Source organism: Salvelinus sp. IW2-2015, linkage group LG15, assembly GCF_002910315.2.
Source record: "Salvelinus sp. IW2-2015 linkage group LG15, ASM291031v2, whole genome shotgun sequence".
NCBI classification, from domain to species: Eukaryota; Metazoa; Chordata; class Actinopteri; order Salmoniformes; family Salmonidae; genus Salvelinus; species Salvelinus sp. IW2-2015.
In genome coordinates, this window is record NC_036855.1 from 20,469,476 (window position 1) to 20,490,935 (window position 21,460).

The following is a 21,460-nucleotide window of genomic DNA, read 5'->3' on the forward strand; positions in this document are numbered from 1 at the left end:
GAATCATATCGCTCAAACTACCTCCTCTCTCTCCTCTCAATCTCTCTCCCTCTCTATCCATCTCCACATCACACTGTCATTTTTCATTTTTGTCTCCGACGGCCTCTCCAATAAAGAATTTCACAAGACAGCTCATCCCATCCTGCCTTTGAAGATAGATGCTCAATTTCAAGGCTATCCAAGACCTTAGCCATTTAATTATTTTAATGTGTCAAGCATTTGGTGTGAAAAGTCCAGTGGTGTAAAAAGTACCCAATTGTCATACTTGAGTAAAAGTAAAGATACCTTAATAGAAAATGACTCAAATAAAAGTGAGTCACCCAGTAAAATATTACTTGAGTAAAAGTCTAAAAGTATTTGATTTGAAATATACTTAGTATCAAAAGTAGATGTTATTGCTCAAATATAGTTAATTATTAAAAGTAAAATTATAAATCATTTCATATTCCTTATACTGTATTAAGAAAACCAGATGGCACAATGATTCATTAAAAAAATTAGGGATAGCCAGAGGCACACTCCAACACTCAGACATAATTTACAAACTAAGCATTTATGTAGGGCTGACCAGGGATGTTCTCTTGATAAGTGCGTGAATTGGACCATTTTCCTGTCCTGCTAAGCATTCTAAATGTAACAAGTACTTTTGGGTGTCAGGGAAAATGTACAAAGTAAAACTACATTATTTTCTTTAGGAATGTAGTGAAGTAAAAGTTGTCAAAAATATAAATAGTAAAGTACAGATACACCCCAAAACTACTTAAGTACTAGTAGTACTTTAAAGAACTGGAAAAGTCTGCATGTAATGTGTATCTTAAACCATTTCCAACAAATACTTTCATGTCAATACCTTGACATTGGTAGCTCTAGAAATATGATAAAACTATAAATTGAACCCAAGTGGAAATAAATGTGTTTTTCTCAACACAGTCTTTGGCTCTTCTGTTGAGTGTGTACAAAGTATCTGCTTCTTTCACACGTGATCAACATTAACCCTGATTGGATTTAGATGTATTGGGAATGTTATAAAGTATGGCACAAAATCTTAATGGAAATATGTTCCTCTAATTGTTTCTTCTTATCTCATGTTGATATCCTGATTTACGTAGTCATATCATCAACAAAGACTCTGAAATAACAATCTGGGTTAAACACCTGTTGTTGTGCATTGTGTTGTGATAAAGAGCTCAAGTGTGATAATCAGTTTTCTTCCCTTTGTCTGTGTGTGTGTGTGTGTGTGTGTGTGTGTGTGTGTGTGTGTGTGTGTGTGTGTGTGTGTGTGTGTGTGTGTGTGTGTGTGTGTGTGTGTGTGTGTGTGTGTGTGTGTGTGTGTGTGGCCTATTATAGGTTCCATATTCCCAGCATACAGACCTTCGGACACAGTTTTCAAGATCACCTTCTGGCTGGGCTACTTCAACAGTTGCATCAACCCTATCATCTACCCCTGTTCCAACCAGGAGTTTAAGAAGGCCTTCCAGAGTATTCTGGGAGTGCGCTGTCTGAGAGCCCAGTCCAGAGCCACTCATCACCCGGGTCCAGCCCAGGTTCAGGGTCATTCTCTCACTCTGAGACTAGATGGCCGAGGGGACCCCTCCTGCTTCAGCCCCTCCTCCTCCATAGCCCTGTCCCGCACACCCTCCTCTAGGGATGGCAGGGAGTGGAGGGTATTCTCTGGAAGCTCCGTGGCAGGGTCTGGGACAGCGGTAGAGACAGGACGGGCTAAGGTGGCCCAACTGTGCGGTAAGAATCTGCTGAAGACCTGCTGTTGCATCAGAGACAGGAGCTTCAGCCAGGGGCCCAGCCAGGGGCCCAGCCATCCCCAGCCCCCTCCACACGGGACCCTGCCCATCATTAAGATCCACCAGCTGTCTTTGTGTGAAAATGGAGAGGCTGTATAACCAGAGATAATAAGTGATTTGGATCGTCTCTGGTATGAATGTACTGTAGCTCCTCACTCTTAACCCTAACAATGATCCACCCTCAAGGTCCAGCACTATTAAAGGAAACTGAAGTGAATAGTGAATACATGTCTATGCCAGTGGAGTTTACAAGGATGGAATAATAATAATAGCTGGAGGAGATGGTGGAAATATTTTAATATTTGTAATATTCTGACTGCAGTTACACAATGCCAGTGGATTTGAATTAATGACTGAAGAAAAGTTTGTTTTTGTACACTAAACCAAGGTTTTACCTTGAGATGTTTCTACTTTTTAAGACTTGAACATGAATTCCCCCCGTGCACATTCTCTCGGGCAGTCTTTGCCACTCTTCACACTTTACTATTCAGTTGATTTAAATAGTAAAGAAAAACAGTCCAAATTACTATGCTAAGAGCAAACTATTTCCCCCTCCCGGTTTTTCACAGGGAGATCTGTCATTTTACTGGGACCTACACTTTAGTTATATCAATATATGTATTATTTATTCCAGATATTCCTGAGAAGATATTGGGGTTTGTGAAGGTATTTCATAAAAGAGCCAAATGGTTTGTTCCTTGGGTAATGTTTACAAGTTTTAACAGGTCAAGTCTGTACATAGGTTATTGATGGTAACCTCATATATTGTTCAAAATGATTACCTTTCTCCCAGTGTCTTACCATTTACCAAGCTCTTTTCCTGTTGTGAGAATAGTGTATATGACTGTGTCTAAAGCAGGCAGGAACCCAGGAGGATACTGTCATTCCATGTCACGTACTCCAATAAAAAGAATATGAGATATTCTCAGTTTTTCTTTCATTCTCAGTAATTTCATGAACACACGTTTCATAAACACGCATGGACAATAATACTTTGTACTCCAACATTCCCATGATACCCCTTTCCTCTGCCAGATAGAAGATTAACTTCTTCCTGTGGATTTCTGAGGGATCGTTTCATGGGTTTTGACCTCATAACTGCTCCCTAAACCTCTAAATCCACCATGAACAAGTAAGAAATGAGCTATTTGCAGATTGCATCCATATGCACTTACACGCACAAGCACACAAATARAAGTAATTGCATGGGTATGCACTGGCCACAGTGTGGGCATAATAATCTTTGCATCGGCTTATCTGTGACTTACATCAAGGAAAAACAACGAGTAGTGAACAGGATATGGAGAGCAGATAGTATTGATTGACTTTCGTATCGTCTGAGATACCCAAAGATTGGAAAGCTGCCGTGGTCATCCCCCTCTTCAAAGGGGGAGACACTCTAGAAACAAACTGTTACAGACCTATATCTATCCTACCCTGCCTTTCTAAGGTCTTTGAAAGCCAAGTTAACAAACAGATCACCAACTATTTTGAATCCCACCGTACCTTCTTCGCTATGCAATCTGGTTTCCGAGCTGGTCATGGGTGCACCTTAGCCACGCTCAAGGTCCTAAATGATATCATAACCGCCATCGATAAAAGACAAAACTGTGCAGCCGTATTCATGAACCTGGCCAAGGCTTTCGACTCTGTCAATCACCACATTCTTATCGGCAGACTCAACAGCTTTGGTTTCTCAAATGACTGCCTCGCCTGGTTCACCAACTACTTCTCAGACAGAGTTCAGTGTGTCAAATCGGAGGGCCTGTTGTCCGGACCTCTGGCAGTCTCTATGGGGGTGCCACCAGGTTCAATTCTCGGGCCGACTCTTTTCTCTGTATACATCAATGATGTCGCTCTTGCTGCTGGTGATTCTGTGATCCGCCTCTACGCAGACGACACCATTCTGTACACTTCTGGCCCTTCTTTGGACACTGTGTTAACTAACCTCCAGACGAGCTTCAATGTCATACAACTCTCCTTCCGTGGCCTCCAACTGCTCTTAAATGCAAGTAAAACTAAATGCTTGCTCTTCAACCGATCACTGCCTGCACCTGCCCGCCCGTCACTACTCTGGACGGTTCTGACTCAGAATATGTGGACAACTACAAATACCTAGGTGTCTTGGTTAGACTTAAACTCTCCTTCCAGACTCATGTTAAGCATCTCCAATCCAAAACTAAATCTAGAATCGGTTTTCCTATTTCGCAACAAAGCATCCTTCACTCATGCGGCCAAACATACCCTCGTAAAACTGATCATCCTACCGATTCTTGACTTCGGCGGAGTTCATTACAAAATAGCCTCCACACTCTTACTCAGCAAATTGGATGCAGTCTATCACAGTGCCATCCGTTTTGTCACTAAAGCCCATATACTACCCGCCACTGCGACCTGTATGTCTCGTTGGCTGGCCCTCGCTTCATAATCGTCGCCAAACCCACTGGCTCCAGGTCATCTATAAGTCTTGCTAGGTAAAGCCCCGCCTTATCTCAGCTCAATAGTCACCATAGCAGCACCCGCTCCAGCAGGTATATTTCACTGGTCACCCCCAAAGCCTGTTCCTCCTTCGGCCGCCTTTCCTTCCAGTTCTCTGTTGCCAATGACTGGAACGAATTGCAAAAATCACTGAAGCTGGAGACTCATATCTCCCTCACTAACTGTAAACATCAGCTGTCAGAGCAGCTCACAGATCATTGCACCTGTACATAGCCCATCTGTAAATAGCCCATCCAACTACCTATACCCATATTGTTATTTTTTTTTATTATTTTTTTGCTCCTTTGCACCCCAGTATCTCTACTGCACATTCATCTTCTGCACATCTTATCACTCCAGTGTTTAATTGCTAAATTGTAATTATTTCGCCACTACGGCCTATTTATTGCCTTACCTCCCTAATCTTACCTCATTTGCACACACTGTATATAGATTTTTTTATATTGTGTTATTGACTATGTTTGTTTAGTCCATGTGTAACTCTGTGTTGTTGTTTGTGTTGCACTGCTTTGCTTTATCTTGGCCAGGTCACAGATGTAAATGAGAACTCAACTAGCRTACCTGGTTAAATAAAGATGAAATATAAAATATAATCCCTCTGATACAGCGTATCTCCAGCAAGTCTTGGTAGCCAAGTGGACATGCTTTCCTGAGGGGAGTGGCCAGAAATACTTTACATTGGCTGACATGACTGTGCCCCTCTGTGAGTCATACTGTCTCAGTACTGACATCATCGAGAGGCTATTGGCTCTGGTCATCAAACCACAGATAGTATTGATGAGTGATCGGGAGTATGGTGGGGGTGGGGGGGGGGGGGGGAGGGTAATTAGGAGAGAGAGAGTCAGAGAGACAGAGATACAAGAGATACAAAGGGAAGTCCAATTCAATTAAACCTGCATTAGTATTATTAAAAGCACACAGTAGCTTTTTCAGATCATGTAATAGCATCATAGAAAAGTTGTGGATACTGTAAAAATGTACTATCAAATCAAATTTATTTATAAAGCCCTTCTTACATCAGCTGATATCTCAAAGTGCTGTATAGAAACCCAGCCTAAAACCGCAAACAGCAAGCAATGCAGTTGTAGAAGCACGGTGGCTAGGAAAAACTCCCTAGAAAGGCCAGAACCTAGGAAGAAACCTAGAGAGGAACCAGGCTATGAGGGGTGGCCAGTCCTCTTCTGGCTGTGCCGGGTGGAGTGTGGGATTACTATTAGTACCGAGTAGACACCGTTCCCAGGTAGATGCTCTTGCTGTAGTTTCTAAAGAAAGATAAATTAGTCATGGAGGTAACATCCCACCAGTATCGTCAGTCAAATAGATTTTTTTAAAGAACAACTGAGAAAGATACTGCGTCTCTCTACGCTACACCCCCCTGCTACTCTATTTTAATGTTCTAATCTACAGTCTTTGAAATGCAATAGAGCTTTGGCTGAAAAGGGATCAGAGTGGAAAAATACAAAAAATCTTCTGTTGCAATGACTGACTTTGTTCTTGACTCAGCCCAATGTGACGTGCTGGTGACATATGAAGGCTAGACTTCCATAGAAATACGTTGATACAAAGTTCCCACAAGGGCAAAGATGCTGCTCATTCATTTTCTCTCACAGAGAGACTCGGAGAGAGTGAGCAGAATGGGAACATAATCAGAATAATAGCTCCATATTAGTGACTGTCATATTCTCACTGTTTTCTAGGAACACTTTTAGAAAAAAGGGTGTCCCCATTCCACAGAGGAAAGAGTTCTACCTGGAACCAAAAGGGGTCTTCAAAGGGTTCTCCTATGGAGACAGCTGAACAAACCTTTTTGGTTCTAGATAGCACATTTTTTTCTAAGAGTGAAGACACTGATGATGACTCAACATGGTCCTGTAAAGGATKCCCTGGAGCTTCTTCTAGAGTTCTTCTACACTGTTTGTTTTCAGAAGCTCTCATGAAAAGGGGTGGATTGATCGACCCAATGCTCTCCCTTCTCCACTCCACTATCAATTAGTGTGCCCTCATATTTATTTTATTTGACCTTAATTTAACAAGGCAAGTCATAACTAGATTCAGTCATAATTGGACAACTGCTTAGATACCACTGCTGCCATGGGGCATGGTTCAGGAAAATCATGATGCTTTTGGTGGACTAATTCTACATGTTGCCAGGATTCATTACCCCCATCTTTCTCACCACTGTGTCTCTCATAGGAAAGGAGCCTGGAGAAAGGGAGAAAGAGCCAACCCTGACCATACAAAGCAGACTGTCTCCACCTAGTGTGCTTGCCTGTAGCCTACAATAAAAAAAAATCTACATAATTTCTGCAACTCCAAGATCTCAGAGGTTATTAGGTAATACATACACTGAGTGTACAAAACATTAGGAACACCTTCCTAATATTGAGTTGCACCCCCTTTTGACCCCAGAACAGCATCAATTCGTCGGGGGAAGGTGTTGAAAGCGTTCCACAGGGATGCTGGCCCATGTTGACTCCAATGCTTCCCACAGTTGTGTCAAGTTGGCTGGATGTCCTTTGGGTGGTGGACCATTCTTGACACACATCGGAAACCCAACATTGTTGCAGTTCTTGACACTCAAACCGGTGCGCCTGGCACGTACTACCATACCCTGTTCAAAGGCACTTCAATCTTTTGTCTTGACCATTCACCCTCTGAATGGCAGACGTACACAATCCATATCTCAATTGTCTCAAGGCTTAAAAATCCCTATTTCACCTGCCTCTTCCCCTTCATTTACACTGATTGAAGTGGATTTAACAACTGACCTCAATGAGGGAGCTTTTTCCTGGATTCACCTGGTCAGTCTGTCATGGAAAGAGGTGTTCCTAATGTTTTATACACTCAGTGTAAAATTCAAGTACATGAATTATCAAAAGAATGGTGACGGCGCATAAAGACGGAGGAAATCAGGTATGTGTCTTTGTTTTGAACACTATCCATAGACTTTTCAAACTACGGGGCACGACATGGTTCAATGTGCCTATAAATCAGCACAATTTACTTTTTCTTATTTTATTTTTATTGCTGCCGTCTTGGAGCTAAAATTGGGATCATGTATACTGTGCTAATGCCAAACAAAAAATGAGTAACGGAGAGCACTGTAAAATACGGCGAACTTAGCAAATGAGTTGTTTGTGGTAAAGTACTTGGGGGTCGTCATCTTCAAGCATCTTCGCCATTCAAGACAAATCTAATGAACAGCAAACTACTACAGTGAAGAACATTGACTATTCACCTTAAGATTTAAAACAGTGATTTATACTTACTGGATTAAATGTAACATTGAATTGAAATAGTAGTTATTACAATGGGAACATGAGATTCCTGACATTTTAATTTATACATATTTGTGTTTATTTACCGGTATGTATGTACAGTATTTTATGACTACCAAAACTAAAACAGTATCTGCTAGCACAATAATTGTTATTAGACAATAATTGTTATTAGAGAGACACATCAATTGTTTTATTTTTATGTTTAAAACCATTTAAGTCAACACTGATAGTATTCAACGTCGTCAGGAATAAGTATTCCAAAATCCCAAAACATACATGGTCAACAGTTTATCACAAGATGGGAGGGAGGGCAACGACAGTGCTAAAAATCTGAAATAAAAAACAAACACTATAGGAAACCTCCCCACCGGCAATTTACTTACAACACATAGCTTGGCATAACAACCCAAACCTGACAAGGCAAGGAGGAGGAAAGAATACAATGCTTGTACAGTATACAGAGAACTGGTCAGAGAAATGAGGAGCCTACTGTAAATGTCCCTACTGTACCGTTCACAGTGTCGAGTGAGTGGTTAATAAACATTGGCTTGTGGTCTAGTGTAACATTGTTCATACTCTGATGCGTGGCACTAACAGTAAGGTCTAATGTGAATAGGTAAGAGGGTAAAGCGAGTGATGATGGAGCGAGCACCTGTTAAAAGTGTCTCCCATCGTCAACACTCACAGGGCTAAGAGGAGGTGCTATTCTAGTGACTCCAACAATAAGGACAGGAGTCAAACCACATCATTAGTGTAAATAGCTTTTTTCTCTGGATCTCAAAGCACTACATGAACTAGCTTGGTCACTGACAGAGGTTAACAGGTATTTGTACTAGCTTGGTCACTGACAGTGCTTAACAGGTATTTTTCATAAATACATGGTTCTTAAAGCGTACTATCAATCAATACTTTATAGAATAGGCAGGCAAGTGATATTGAACAAACATTCTGAAAAAACAACAAAAACAAACATATCAAATACAAAATCAACATTGCATTTCCACAGATTCACCTTTTGCACTTTAGCAGATAGAAAACGAAGACTTGTGTCATGTAATAGCCGACTCCGCTCCCCCGTAAAGTAGTTTCACAAAGCTTGAATTGCTGTGGTTGAGTGGAAAAAGTAGGCACCACCATCTGCACATACACAGCATTGATCAAATAGCACCTGGTGCAGAGAGGTTGTTAGGGGCAACCTTCTATCGAGCATGGCTGTCAGTGTCATAAGAAAATAAACAGCAGTGTGAATATAGGAAGCTTGGTGTCTCGGCGACCTTTAACTTCAGACAGCTCGTGAAAAGAGAGAAGAAAAAGGAGGAAAGAGGCAAAATGTCTCGTCAGTTTTTTTGGGGGGGGTGAAGGTTCTCCCTGCTGCCATGTATTGTGCATGCTTTATGTCAAAGGTGTTCCGACTGAGGGGAGTGAGGAGATGAATGGTTTAACCATCTCCSTTGACTTCTGCGCATTCCATCAGCAGACAAGCTAAGATCTAAGAGTCAATATTTCAGAGATTGAAGTAGTGTTTTAGCTCTAGACACGATCAAAAATGTATAATATTAACAACAAAAACATTACAACAATACAAAAAGTGCAGCAATGAGACAAAGTAAGATAGAAGTGAATTTGTTCAGCTGAAAGTTCTGTTGTAATACTGACKAGAAAGTCAGGCTATGGAAGGACAATAACTAGAACTCACAGCTGTTTAAAATCATACAAATACTGCAAACTGACTTAGTGAGGTAAAAACGTCATCTGAGTTCCTTCAACAACACTATTTTACAGCCTCYAAAATATAAAAGCATTTGTGAAACCTTCCATTTACTTATAGGATGGAAGAAAAACAATAACCGATGTACTATAGTTAAACATGCCATGTGTCTTTGACAGTGATCTAATGCAATGGCTCTGAGTTTACAATACATTAGGAACACCTGCTCTTTCCATGACAGACTGACAAGGTGAATCCAGGTGAAAGCTATGATCCCTTATTGATGTCACTTGTTAAATCCACTTAAATCAGTGTAGATTAAGGGGAGGAGACAGGTTAAATAAGGATTTCTAAGCCTTGAGACAATTGAGACATGGATTGTGTATGTGTGTCATTCAGAGGATGAATGGGCAAGACAAAAGTGCCTTTGAACTGGGTATGGTAGTAAGTGCCAGGTGTACTTTTTCATGCTCAACAGTTTCCTGTGTGTATCAAGAAAGGTCCACCACCCAAAGGACATCAATCCAACTTGACACAACTGTGGGAAACATTGGAGTCAACACGGGCCAGCATCCCTGTGGAACGCTAGAGGCTGTTCTGAGGGCAAAAGGGGGTGCAACTCAATATTAGGAAGGTGTTCCTAATGTTTTGTACACTCAGTSTATATACAGAAAAACATCAATTCACTTGACTCTTCTTTAAAAAAAATGAAAAGATTGCATATGGCYTGTAGGTAATASAAAACAAAACATTGAGTGCTATTTCTTTTTTTTTTTCRTTMYAWMYYGMMYKKYYYSSMGTTAAGTAAGAATGAAGATGGATGGAGTGTTTTGACCACCAGCTTGCAGTTAAGTCAGGGAGACGGGACTACAATAGATGAAGCTTTGTTGGTTGTGATGGTTGGTCTGGGAGCTGAGGTGGATCCTCCTGCTCCGCTCCGATCCTCTCCTCCCTAGCTCAGCTGACAGTAGAGCTTAACCCAGGCTGGTGATGTTGGACCTACCACCAGGGGGCGCTGCAATGCGCTGGGTGTTGCGGCGGGGAATGTTATCATCAACTTGTGCACCTMGCATGAGAGACAAGAGAAAAGAAAGTCAGTTACACTACATGACCAAAAGTATGTGGARGCCMGCTTGTCAAACATCTCATTCCAAAATCATGGACATTAATATGGAGTTGGTCCCCCCCTTTGCTGCTGTAACAGCCTCCACTCTTATGGGAAGGCTTTCTACTAGAAGTTCAGCCACATGAGCATTAGTGAGGTCGGGCACTGATGTTGGGCGATTAGGCCTGGCTCGCACTCTGCGTTCCAATTCATCCCAAATGGGTTCGATGGGGTTGAGSTCAGGGCTCTGTGCAGGCAAGTCAAGTTCTTCCACACTGATCTCGACAAACCATTTCTATATGGACCTTGCTTTGTGCACGGGGGCATTGTCATGCTGCCACAAAGTTGAAGCACAGAATAGTCTAGAATGTCATTGCATGCTGTAGCATTAAGATTTCCCTTCACTGGAACTAAGYGGCCTTGCCTYAACCATGAAAACCAGCCCCAGACCATTATTCCTCCTCCACCAAACTTTGCAGTTGGCAATATGCATTGGGGCAGGTAGTGTTCTCCAGGCATCTGCCAAACCSAATATGGTACAATGTCAGGCCAAATGATAATACTTGTGTGCTTACACATCATAGTATTATGCTATTCCTATTGATATTCCATGTGGAGCTGTGAGAGAAACGTTGAGCTGTACTGACCAGACAAGCTGAAGCCAGACTGGTGCAGGTTACGGACGGGCTGGGGAGCCTGCTGCTGTTGCTGCTGCTGCAGCTTGGCTGGAGAGGTCTTCACCGAGGTGACCGGGGTCATGACCTTAGGTGTCACATTCTCACACACCGGCCCGTCATAGAGACCCCTGGGGACCCCACTCAGCTCCGTCAGCTGGGAGGACAGAAAGACAGAKGAGATAACAGCATCAGTTCGGCTGTTCAAGTTCATCACTGTCAGTGAGAATGGTAATTAACAATCAACCATCTATATTCTATTCAATGTCAGTTTCACTGCACTATAAACTCACCCTGCTGCGAGCCTTTATCCTCCTGTAGACATGGTCAGGGAAGGGCTTGCGGCTCACATAGCGCCCACAGCCCTCAGTGGTATGGAGGTTGCCCTCTTCCAACACTATTTTGCCCTGGCTGACCACCACCAGGGGAGCTCCACGCACCTCGGTGCCTTCGAAGATATTATACTCCACAGCCTGCAAAAGAAGAGCTTTGATGAGAAGACTTTCAAATAGACTGACAAAGTACAAGAGGGAAAATCACAGAGAAAGACAGCACTTACTCTACTTTCACATGCACATTGCAAACCCKAAAAATATTTCAAAGATTTGAGGCCTTTTTCCATATGAACTTTAGTCTAGGCCCTTATATATTCAATGAATTGTGCCAGCATGGTAACTGTGGCATTCAGCTGACATCATCAGGAGAAACTAGTGCTGATGTAGCCAGCTAGCTCCTCTAAATGAAAGAAAGTGGTGACTCATTGAGGGATAACTCAGGCCCTGTCTGCATGAGCTGTTCTCTAACAACTCATTTCAGGTCAGTAGATTTTACTTAATGGTTTGTCTCAACACTTCGTAGGAAAAAGGCTTCAATGTTTCATATGAAAATGGGTAAGAATTGTTTGATCCAAACTGAGTCTTACATACAGTAGGTGGGACTAAAACCATGTATAAACACCACGGTTATGATATGGTTAGTACAGTGTGGGTTGGCCAGGCTCTCACCAGGTTGTGACTCTTGGCAGAGATGATCTTGCTGACGTCTGGGTCCCAGAGGACCAGGTCGGCGTCAGAGCCCACTGCAATGCGGCCCTTACGGGGGTACAGGTTGAAGATCTTAGCTGCGTTGGTGCTGGTCACAGCCACAAACTGGTTCTCGTCCATTTTTCCAGTCACCTAAGGGAATKAGAAGACAAGGCATTGTCACTTCCTTACTAACAAGACAGCTGCAAACGTTCACTTGAACAACTGAGAACCCCTTGATGACATGAATGACTGCATCACAAATGGGGAAAGTAAATTGATTGTTAATTCTACAAAATCTATATCTATTTACAAAGACAGGATCAATTTGAAAGAAGAATGTTTGATTGTGGTATGTTTGATTGTAGGAAAACCAGCAAAAAAAGGTCAGTAGAGTGTGCCTCACCACACACTTGTCCCAGATYAGGGAGAGTCTCTCCTCAGTGCCGTTGGTGCCTTCTGGGATGAGGGTGAAGTTGTCTTTGCCCACAGCACGCTGGGAGGTGTGGAACGTYCAATGAGCACTACCAGTCACCTGCAGGTCACCACTGGAGAGGAACAAAGGATGGAGGGAGAGAGAGAATGAGACACTCCACTGAGTGATATGACTTTCCATGGGCCTCATTTATCAACCGTGCGTACATTTCTTTAAAAAAATTCTCCCTGACTGTCTAGCTTTCATTTCTGTGATTATTAGTGAGCTGGAAACAGTCAAGAAACTGTATGAAATGTAGGTCCATTATCATTTTCTACACAGTTTTGATTGGATTATAGTCATCTTAAAGTATACTGAGTTCGTTCCCCACCKCAAGAATGTATAAAACGTTATTGTTATTGTTTTTATTCAAACCACCGGTGGGCCGGATTGGACCCCCTCGCGGGCCTTATGTTTGACACCCCTGTTATAGCATCTGAAATTAAATAGGCTTGGCTACGATGTCGCGCTCCTAATRCTATCGCARAGCAATACTGTAGCCTACCCGTACTGTCACATACTGTCGAGGTGAACGGCCTATTTACTTTTGAGCATGCTTGGCTGTTGAATGAGCGATTGATAAATGGTAGCCTACTATTTGTTGTGTAATGGGAATAATTCAAACCAGTTATGTCAGAAAAGGAGAGACATGTCCTGCAATTTGATTATGATTTAGGCCTATATAATAAAATTAAAATAAACATATTAGATGACATGCTGCTTGCTATGCGATCTCCTCTTAGGGACCTTAGCATAGTAATTTGGATTGTTTTTCTTTACTATTTAAATCAACTGAATAGTAATGTTTGAAGAGTGGCAAAGACTGCCCGAGAGAATGTGCACGGGGGGAATTCATGTTCAAGTCTTAAAAAGTAGAAACATCTCAAGGTATTTGCGTGGAGATACCCACACTTTCCCATCAAGTTCAAAATCGATAAATACCAACCTTTGCGGGAAAACTGGACGTTAAATTTTTTTTTTTTTTTTTTTTTTTTTTAAACCTTTGATAAATGAAGCCCCAGGAGGCTAGAATGACATATCACCTTCTGGTGGAGGATGTGTGTAAGTAACACACGATTACTGCTTATCTCTGTGTTGAGTAGAGGTAAATAGTGTAAATGGAGCACCCACCAGGAGAGCAGTGAGTTGAGATAGTCAGGGGTGGTGGGGTCAGGGCTGAGGGGTGGGGAGGTGACGAAGGCAGCTGCCTTGGCCCAGTTCTTACTCCAGTAGTGGGTTCCGTCCGTGCCCAGGCTGGCAGAGATAGGCTCTCCATACACCACAGCACCTAGAGTACCACAGAACACAGCAAAACACCAGGTCAGAGGGCTTGTGCCCTGTCTCCAAAGCAGGACTGATTTACAAGGGGAATCATTTATGTGCGATTTGACATTTAGTGTACCTTAATACGGACGGGTAGCCTAGCAGTTAGGACTGCTGAGCCAGTAACCGAAAGGTTGCTGGTTTAAATCCCTGAGCCGATTAGGTGAAAAATCTGTCAATGTTCCCTCTTAACCCTTATTGCTTCAGGATCGCCGTCAATAATGGCTGATCCTTGGCTCTGACCACACTCTCCGGGGGTTTCTCAGGGGCAATGGGGTATGCAAAAAAAGAATTTCCAATTCGCACGTGTGAAATAGGACAAATGTAAGCACACACATTACTATTATTAAACAGTAGTTACGATACACAAACCACAGAGAGCAATCAATAGAAAACATGTTACATTAGTCCATCACTTCTTTCTCTTTACTATTACCCTTTTTCCTGGCCAGGGCGATGACATCAGCAGCACTCTTGCTCATCACCTTGGTGATGTAGAGGGGGCAGTTGGTCTGATTGGCCACAGTGACTGACCGGTTGACTGCTTCTGCCTCCACCTACACAACAGAGACAGACACAGAGAAAGGGAGTTAAGACCAGACTCAGTGACCTTCATGTTGAGTTACGGACTTCTTCACTGCTGCAGCATTTACCAAAATGCTGACTAGGCATTCTGGAAGAAGCAAGCATAGGAAAAAAGAAAACTCAAGAGACTTGACTCTCACATTCGCTGTTCAGTTACTTCTGTAGTGAGTTCTGTTAAAGGAGAAGTTTGCTTTTTAACAACCAAATCTTTAAATAGCATGTCATAGAAAAATCCAGAGACTTATTTTTGCAATTGAACTTTTTATATTMTTTATTTACTGCAACCAGCGATTCACTTCCTCTTCCTCGTTGTGGAGTACAGAGGCTCTGAAAAAGCATGAACAAAAGGCGCCAAAAACACTAAAATATGTAATTTTAGAAAACGCAAACGCTCCCAGTATAGTCATGCAGGTGCAGGTCTTTAGATGTTGTACACATTAAATCGTGTCATTCTGAACTTTATCCGCGATGGTATATTCCATTTCGTTGCGACTCAAGCTTTTCCCCCATCCAGCATTTCCATTCACTGTGTAACCTGCTGCTAGAATGGACGGAGAGGTATAGCTTATATTCCAATAAAATGGAATATAATGTTGCGGATAAAGTTCGGAATGACACAATTTCATGTGTACAACATCTAAAGACCTGCATGACTATACTGAGAGCGTTTGCATTTCTAAAATGACTTATTTTAGTGTTTTTGGAGCCTTTGTTCATGTTTATTCGGAGCCCCTGTACTGCGCAACAAGGAATAGAAAGTGAATCGCTGGTTGTGGTACATTTCTATTTTTTTTTGTTAAATTGCAAAAAAAAAGTGTCTGGACCTCCGGAAGCCCTGAGGCCCAAGGCAAAAAAAGAAAACTTCCAAGAAGACTCTTGGAATCATCTAGTTTGAACGACTTAATAAAAAAAAAGTAGTTTGAACAAGATACTAAGAGATACTAAGTCGTTCAAAAGAGGTACCAAGTTGTTTCAATTACTTATTATCTTGTTTGAACGACTTAATTGTTATCTTGTCTAATTAGGCGACATTTGTTATGCAGCTTGTCAGACTGTGTAATGGTTGCTGCAGCCATTCATTCACTGATTTGATCGATTGATACGATGATTAATTGACAGTTCTTTGATAGCCTAAAGCAGGGCTGCTTTTGAATGCCAGAGCATGTAAGTGGACAAATGTGGAGCAAGGAGCAGAGCGTAATTCGAACAGATTATAAAAAATGGTGTTGGCCTTCTCTCCCGCTCCAATGTCGCTGTAGCCTTCTCTCACGCTGCAATTTCGCTCTGGTACTGCTCAGCAACAAGCTCTGGGCCTGCTCTGCCAAGCATTTTTTGTTTCTTTATCACTATTCTTTTAATTAGGACTACTCGTTGTAATTATTTAGTCTACCCCACCCACAGTAAATCTATTTAATATTCTACTTTCTGTAGTTTCTATTTTGAAGGACTTCAAATATATTAAAGGCTTTTTTAGGTGAGCAATACATAAGCTACTGTAAAATGTATTTAGGTTTTTCTTGGAATAGAAACCCCATAATATAAATCAATTTAATGAAGCAAAAATATCAGAAAGAAAAAATAAAGGCCAGTATCAGCTTCTTTTTAAAATGAGAATAAATAATAGAAAACTGCAGGGGTCAAATGATTTGCGCACAGAAGCAAGCACCAATAAGCTTCATAAGAGCACTCTACGAATTAAATATCATTATTATCACTATTATAAAGAAAGAAAAATACACATGTAAAAGCTTAATTACATAAAGGAATATTACTGGGAATATATACATAATATAAAGAAGAAAAAGGAGAATGGAATATATATGAAAGGCCTCCAATTAAAAAATACGTGGATACTATTTCAAAACATTTTTTAAATGTTTTACAGAGTCTATTATGCATCATTATTATTATTTTGATTGGAGAAAGAAAACAAGTTAGCGGCCAGTATGGTGCAATAAACTTTAGTGAACTATTTAGAGAAAATATTTACAAAATACAGTGCATTCGGAAGGTATTCAAACCCCTCTAATTTTCCCACATTTTGTTACGTTACAGCCTTATTCTAAAATTGATTAATTTGAATAAACTGAAATATTGCATTTACATAAGTATTCAGACCCTTTAGACAGTACTTTGTTGAAGCACCGTTGGCAGCGATTACAGCCTCAAGTCTTCTTGGGTATGACGCTACAAGCTTGGCACACCTGTATTTAGGGAGTTTCTCCCATTCTTCTTTGCAGATCCTTTCAAGCTCTGTCAGGTTGGATGGGGAGCGTCGCTGCACAGCTATTTTCATGGCTCTTCAGAGATGTTCGATCGGGGTCAAGTACGGGCTCTGGCTGGGTCACTCAAGGACATTCAGAGACTTGTCCCGAAGCCACTCCTGCGTTGTCATCAAATCAAAATCAAATGTATTGGTCACATACACGTGTTTAGCAGATGTTATTGCGGGTGTAGAGAAATGCTTGTGTTTCTAGCTCCAACAGTGCAGTTATATCTGACAAGTAATATCTAAACATTTTACAACAATACACACAAATCGAAGTAAAGGAATGGAATTAAGAATATATACATATTTGGATGAGAAATGTCAGAGCAGCATAGACTAAGATACAGTAGAATAGAATAGTGTGGTGCCAGGAAAATAACCTCTCACTCAACGTCAACAAAACAAAGGAGCCGATCATGGCCCTCACCTTCCTGTAAGCTGTCTCGTCATTGTTGGTAATCAGGCCTACTACTGTTGTGTCGTCTGAAAACTTGATGATTGAGTTGGAGGTGTGCATGGCCACGCAGTCATGGGTGAACAGGGAGTACAGGAGGGGGCTGAGCACGCACCCTTGTGGTGCCCCAGTGTTGAAGATCAGCGAATTGGAGGTGTTGTTTCCTACCTTCACCACCTAGTGGCGGCCCGTCAGGAAGTCCAGGACCCAGTTGCACAGGGCGGGGTTCAGACCCAGGGCCCAAAGCTTAATGATGAGCTTGGAGGGTACTATGGTGTTGAATGCTGAGCTATAGTCAATGAACAGCATTTTTACATAGGTATTCCTCTTGTCCAGATGGGATAGGGCAGTGTGCAGTGCGATGGCGATTGCATCGTCTGTGGATCTATTGGGGCAGTAAGTAAATTGAAGGGGGTCTAATGTGCCAGGTAAGGTAAATGTGGTATGATCCTTGACTAGTCTCTCAAAGCACTTCATGATGACAGAGGTGAGTGCTACGGGGTGATAGTTATTTAGTTCAGTTACCTTTGCTTTCTTGGGTACAGGAACAATGGCGGCCATCTTGAAACATGTGGGGATACCAGACTGGGATAGGGAGAGATTGAATATGTCCGTAAACACTCCAGCCAGCTGGTCTGCGCGTGCTCTGAGGACGCGGCTAGGGACGCCGTCTGGACCGGCATCCTTGCGAGGGTTAATACGCTTAAATGTCTTACTCATGTCGGCCACGGAGAGCCCACAGTTCTTGGTAGCAGGCCGCGTCGGTGGCACTGTGTTATCCTCAAAGCGGGCAAAAAAGGTGTTTAGCTTGTCCAGAAGCAAGACGTCAGTGTTCACGACGTTGCTGGTTTTCCCTATGTAGTCCGTGATTGTCTGTAGACCCTGCCACATACGTCTCGTGTCTGAGCCATTGAATTGCGACGCCACTTTGTCTCTATACTGACGTTTTGCCTGTTTGATTGCCTTATGGAGGAGGGAATAACTACACTGTTTGTATTCTGCCATATTCCCAGTCACCTTGCCATGGTTAAATGCGGTGGTTCGCGCATTCAGTTTTGCGCAAATGCTGCCATCTATCCACGGCTTCTAGTTAGGGCAGGTTTAATAGTCACAGTGGGTACAACATCTCCTATACACTTCCTGATAAACTCAGTTATCGTATCAATGTAATCATCAATGTTATTCTCAGATGCTACCCGGAACATATCCCAGTCCCAGTGATCAAAAATAATCTTGAAGCGTGTATTCCGAATGGTCAGACCAGCGTTGAATAGTCCTTAGCATGAGTACATCCTGTTTGAGTTTCTGCCTATAGGAAGGGAGGAGCAAAACGGAGTCATGATCAGATTTGCTGAAGGGAGGGCGGGGGAGAGCCTTGTAGGCATCCCGGAAGTTGAAGTAGCAATGGTCAAGTGTTTTAGCAGCGCAAGTACTGCAGTCAAAGTGTTGACAGAACTTTGGTAGCATTTTCCTCAAATGTGCTTTGTTAAAATCCCCAGCTTCAATAAATGCGGCCTCAGGATATGTGGTTTCCAGTTTACATAAAGTCCAGTGAAGTTATTTTATGGGCTGTCGTGATATCGGCTTGAGGGGGAATATACACCGCTGTGACTATAACCAAAGATAATTAGCTTGGGAGGTAATACGGCCGTCATTTGATTGTGAGGTATTCTAGGTTGAGTGAACAAAGGGACTTGAGTTTCTGTATGCTATCACAATCACACCATGAGTAGTTAATCATGAAACATATACCCCCGCCCTTCTTCTTCGCGGAGATATTTATTGCTGTCTGCACGATGAACTGAGAACCCATCAGACAGTATATCCAGATAGAGCCATGTTTCTGTGAAACAGAGTATGTTACAATCCTTGATGTCTCTCTAGAAGGAAATCTTCGCCCTGAGCTCGTCACCTTCAATATCCAAAGACTGAACATTAGCGAGCAATATACTCGGATGCGGGTGGTGTGCTCGCCTAGAAGTCCACTCCGAATACCTCTTCTCCGCCGGCGGTGTTTTGGATCAGCCTCTGGAATCAGTTTAATTGCCCTGGGGTGTAAGAACAACGGATCCGATTCGGTAAAGTTATATTCCTTGTAATGCTGGTAATGCTGGTGAGTTACCACCGCTCTGATATGCAAAAGTTCTTCGCGGCTGTCTGTAATCACACAAAACAAATCTGGGCTAATAATGTAAGAAACAACACATAAAAAAACTAAATACTAAAAAGTTGCCTAGGGGCTGGAAGCATGGCGGCCCTATCTATCGGCGCCATGTGCTTAGGGTCGTTGTCCTGTTGGAAGGTGAACTTTCGGCCCAGTCTGACGTCCTGAGCGCTCTGCAGCAGGTTTTCATCGAGGATCTCTCTGTACTTTCAGTGGTAGGGACTGCTCTGTTAATCTTTCCCTCGATCCTGGCAAGTCTCCCAGTCGCCTCCACTGAAAAACATTCCCACAGCATGATGCTGCCACCACCATGCTTCACCGTAGGGATGGTGCCAGGTTTCCTACAGACGTGACACTTGGCATTCAGGCCAAATAGTTCAATCTTTGTTTCATCAGACCAGATAATCTTGTTTTTCATGGTCTGAGAGTTCTTTAGGTGCCTTTTGGCAAACTCCAAGTGGGCTGTCATGTGCCTTTTACTGAGGAGTGGCTTCCGTCTGGCCAATCTACCATAAAGGCCTGCTTGGTGGAGTGCTGCAGAGATGGTTGTCCTTCTGGAAGGTTTTCCCATCTCTCTGTCAGAGTGTTTATCGGTTTCTTGGTCACCTCCCTGACCAAGGCCCTTCTCACCCGATCGCTCAGTTTGGCTGGGCGGACAGCTCTAGGAAGAGTCTTGGTGGTTCCAAACTTCTTCCCTTTAAGAATGATGGAGGCCACTGTGTTCTGGGGGACCATTGATGCTGCATAAATGTTTTAGTACCCTTCCCCATATCTGTGCCTTGACACAATCCTTTCTTGGAGCTCTACGGACAATTCCGTCAACCTCATGGCTTGGTTTTTGCTCTGACATGCACTGTCAACTGTGGGACCTTATGTAGACAGGTGTGTGCCTTTCCAAAACATCCAATCAACTGAATTTACCACAGGTGGGCTCCAATCAAGTTGTAGAAACATCTCAAGGATTATCAACGGAAACAGGATGCACCAGAGCTCAATTTCGAGTCTCATAGAAAAGGGACTGAATACTTACAGTTGAAGTTGGAAGTTTACATACACTTAGGTTGGAGTCATTAAAACTCGTTTTTCAACCACTCCACAAATTTCTTGTTAACAAACTATAGTTTTGGCAAGTCGGTTAGGACATCTACTTTGTGCATGACACAAGTCATTTTTCCAACAACTGTTTACAGACAGGTTATTTCACTTATACTGTATCACAATATTTCAATTTACTGTATCACAATTCCAGTGTGTCAGATGATTACATACACTAAGTTGACTATGCCTTTAAACAGCTTGGAAAATTCCAGAAAATGATGTCATGAATTTAGAAGCTTCTGATAGGCTAATTGACATCATTTGAGTCAATTGGAGGTGTACCTGTGGATGTATTTCAAGGCCTACCTTCAAACTCAGTGCCTTTTTGCTTGACATCATGGGAAAATCAAAAGAAATCAGCCAAGACCTCAGAAAAACAATTGTAGACCTCCACAAGTCTGGTTCATCCTTGGGAGCAATTTCCAAACACCTGAAGGTACCACGTTCACCTGTACAAACAATAGTACGCAAGTATAAACACCATGGGACCACGCAGCCGTCATACCGCTCAGAAAAGAGACACGCTCTGTCTCCTAGAGATGAACGTACTTTGGAGGGAAAAGTGCAAATCAATCGCAGAACAACAGCAAAGGACCTTGTGAAGATGCTGGATGAAACAGGTACAAAAGTATCTATATACAAAGTAAAATATATCCACATAACCTGAAAGGCCGCTCAGCAAGGAAGAAGCCACTGCTCCAAAACCGCCATAAAAAAGCTAGACTTCGGTTTGCAACTGACCATGGGCACAAAGATTGTACTTTTTGGAGACATGTCCTCTGGTCTGATGAAACAAAAATGACCTCTGACCTGACCTCAATCCTATAGAACATTTGTGGGCAGAACTGAAAAAGGTAGTAATGATTTATTATTATTACTGCTACTACTGCATGAGGCTATAAAACTGCCACAGCAAGTTGATCACTGCAATGCAAGGATTTATTTTGCAACACGCCCGCCAAGTCTATCCATTACGCACGGTTTTCCCTCTCAAGTGCTCCTTC

The 21,460-nt window shown here is 42.4% G+C and overlaps 2 protein-coding genes across 2 annotated transcripts in view; one reads left to right on the forward strand and one right to left on the reverse strand.

Moving 5' to 3' along the window:
* Positions 1–6,095, forward strand: part of LOC111974020 (alpha-1A adrenergic receptor-like) — a 21,293-nt gene extending 15,198 nt beyond the window's left edge. The window contains 2 exon segments of the mRNA XM_024001522.2: positions 1,348–1,930; positions 5,996–6,095. Coding sequence (XP_023857290.2) covers positions 1,348–1,930; positions 5,996–6,095 — 683 coding nt within the window.
* Positions 6,096–7,754: 1,659 nt separating this feature from the next.
* LOC111975121 (dihydropyrimidinase-related protein 2-like) overlaps positions 7,755–21,460 on the reverse strand; it is a 34,016-nt gene continuing 20,310 nt past the window's right edge. The window contains exons 8-14 of the mRNA XM_024003300.2: positions 14,323–14,443; positions 13,695–13,851; positions 12,495–12,636; positions 12,071–12,241; positions 11,360–11,539; positions 11,040–11,223; positions 7,755–10,353 (exon numbers count right to left, since the gene is read on the reverse strand). Coding sequence (XP_023859068.1) covers positions 10,262–10,353; positions 11,040–11,223; positions 11,360–11,539; positions 12,071–12,241; positions 12,495–12,636; positions 13,695–13,851; positions 14,323–14,443 — 1,047 coding nt within the window. The 3' untranslated portion in view covers positions 7,755–10,261. The remainder of the gene's footprint in view (positions 10,354–11,039; positions 11,224–11,359; positions 11,540–12,070; positions 12,242–12,494; positions 12,637–13,694; positions 13,852–14,322; positions 14,444–21,460) is intronic.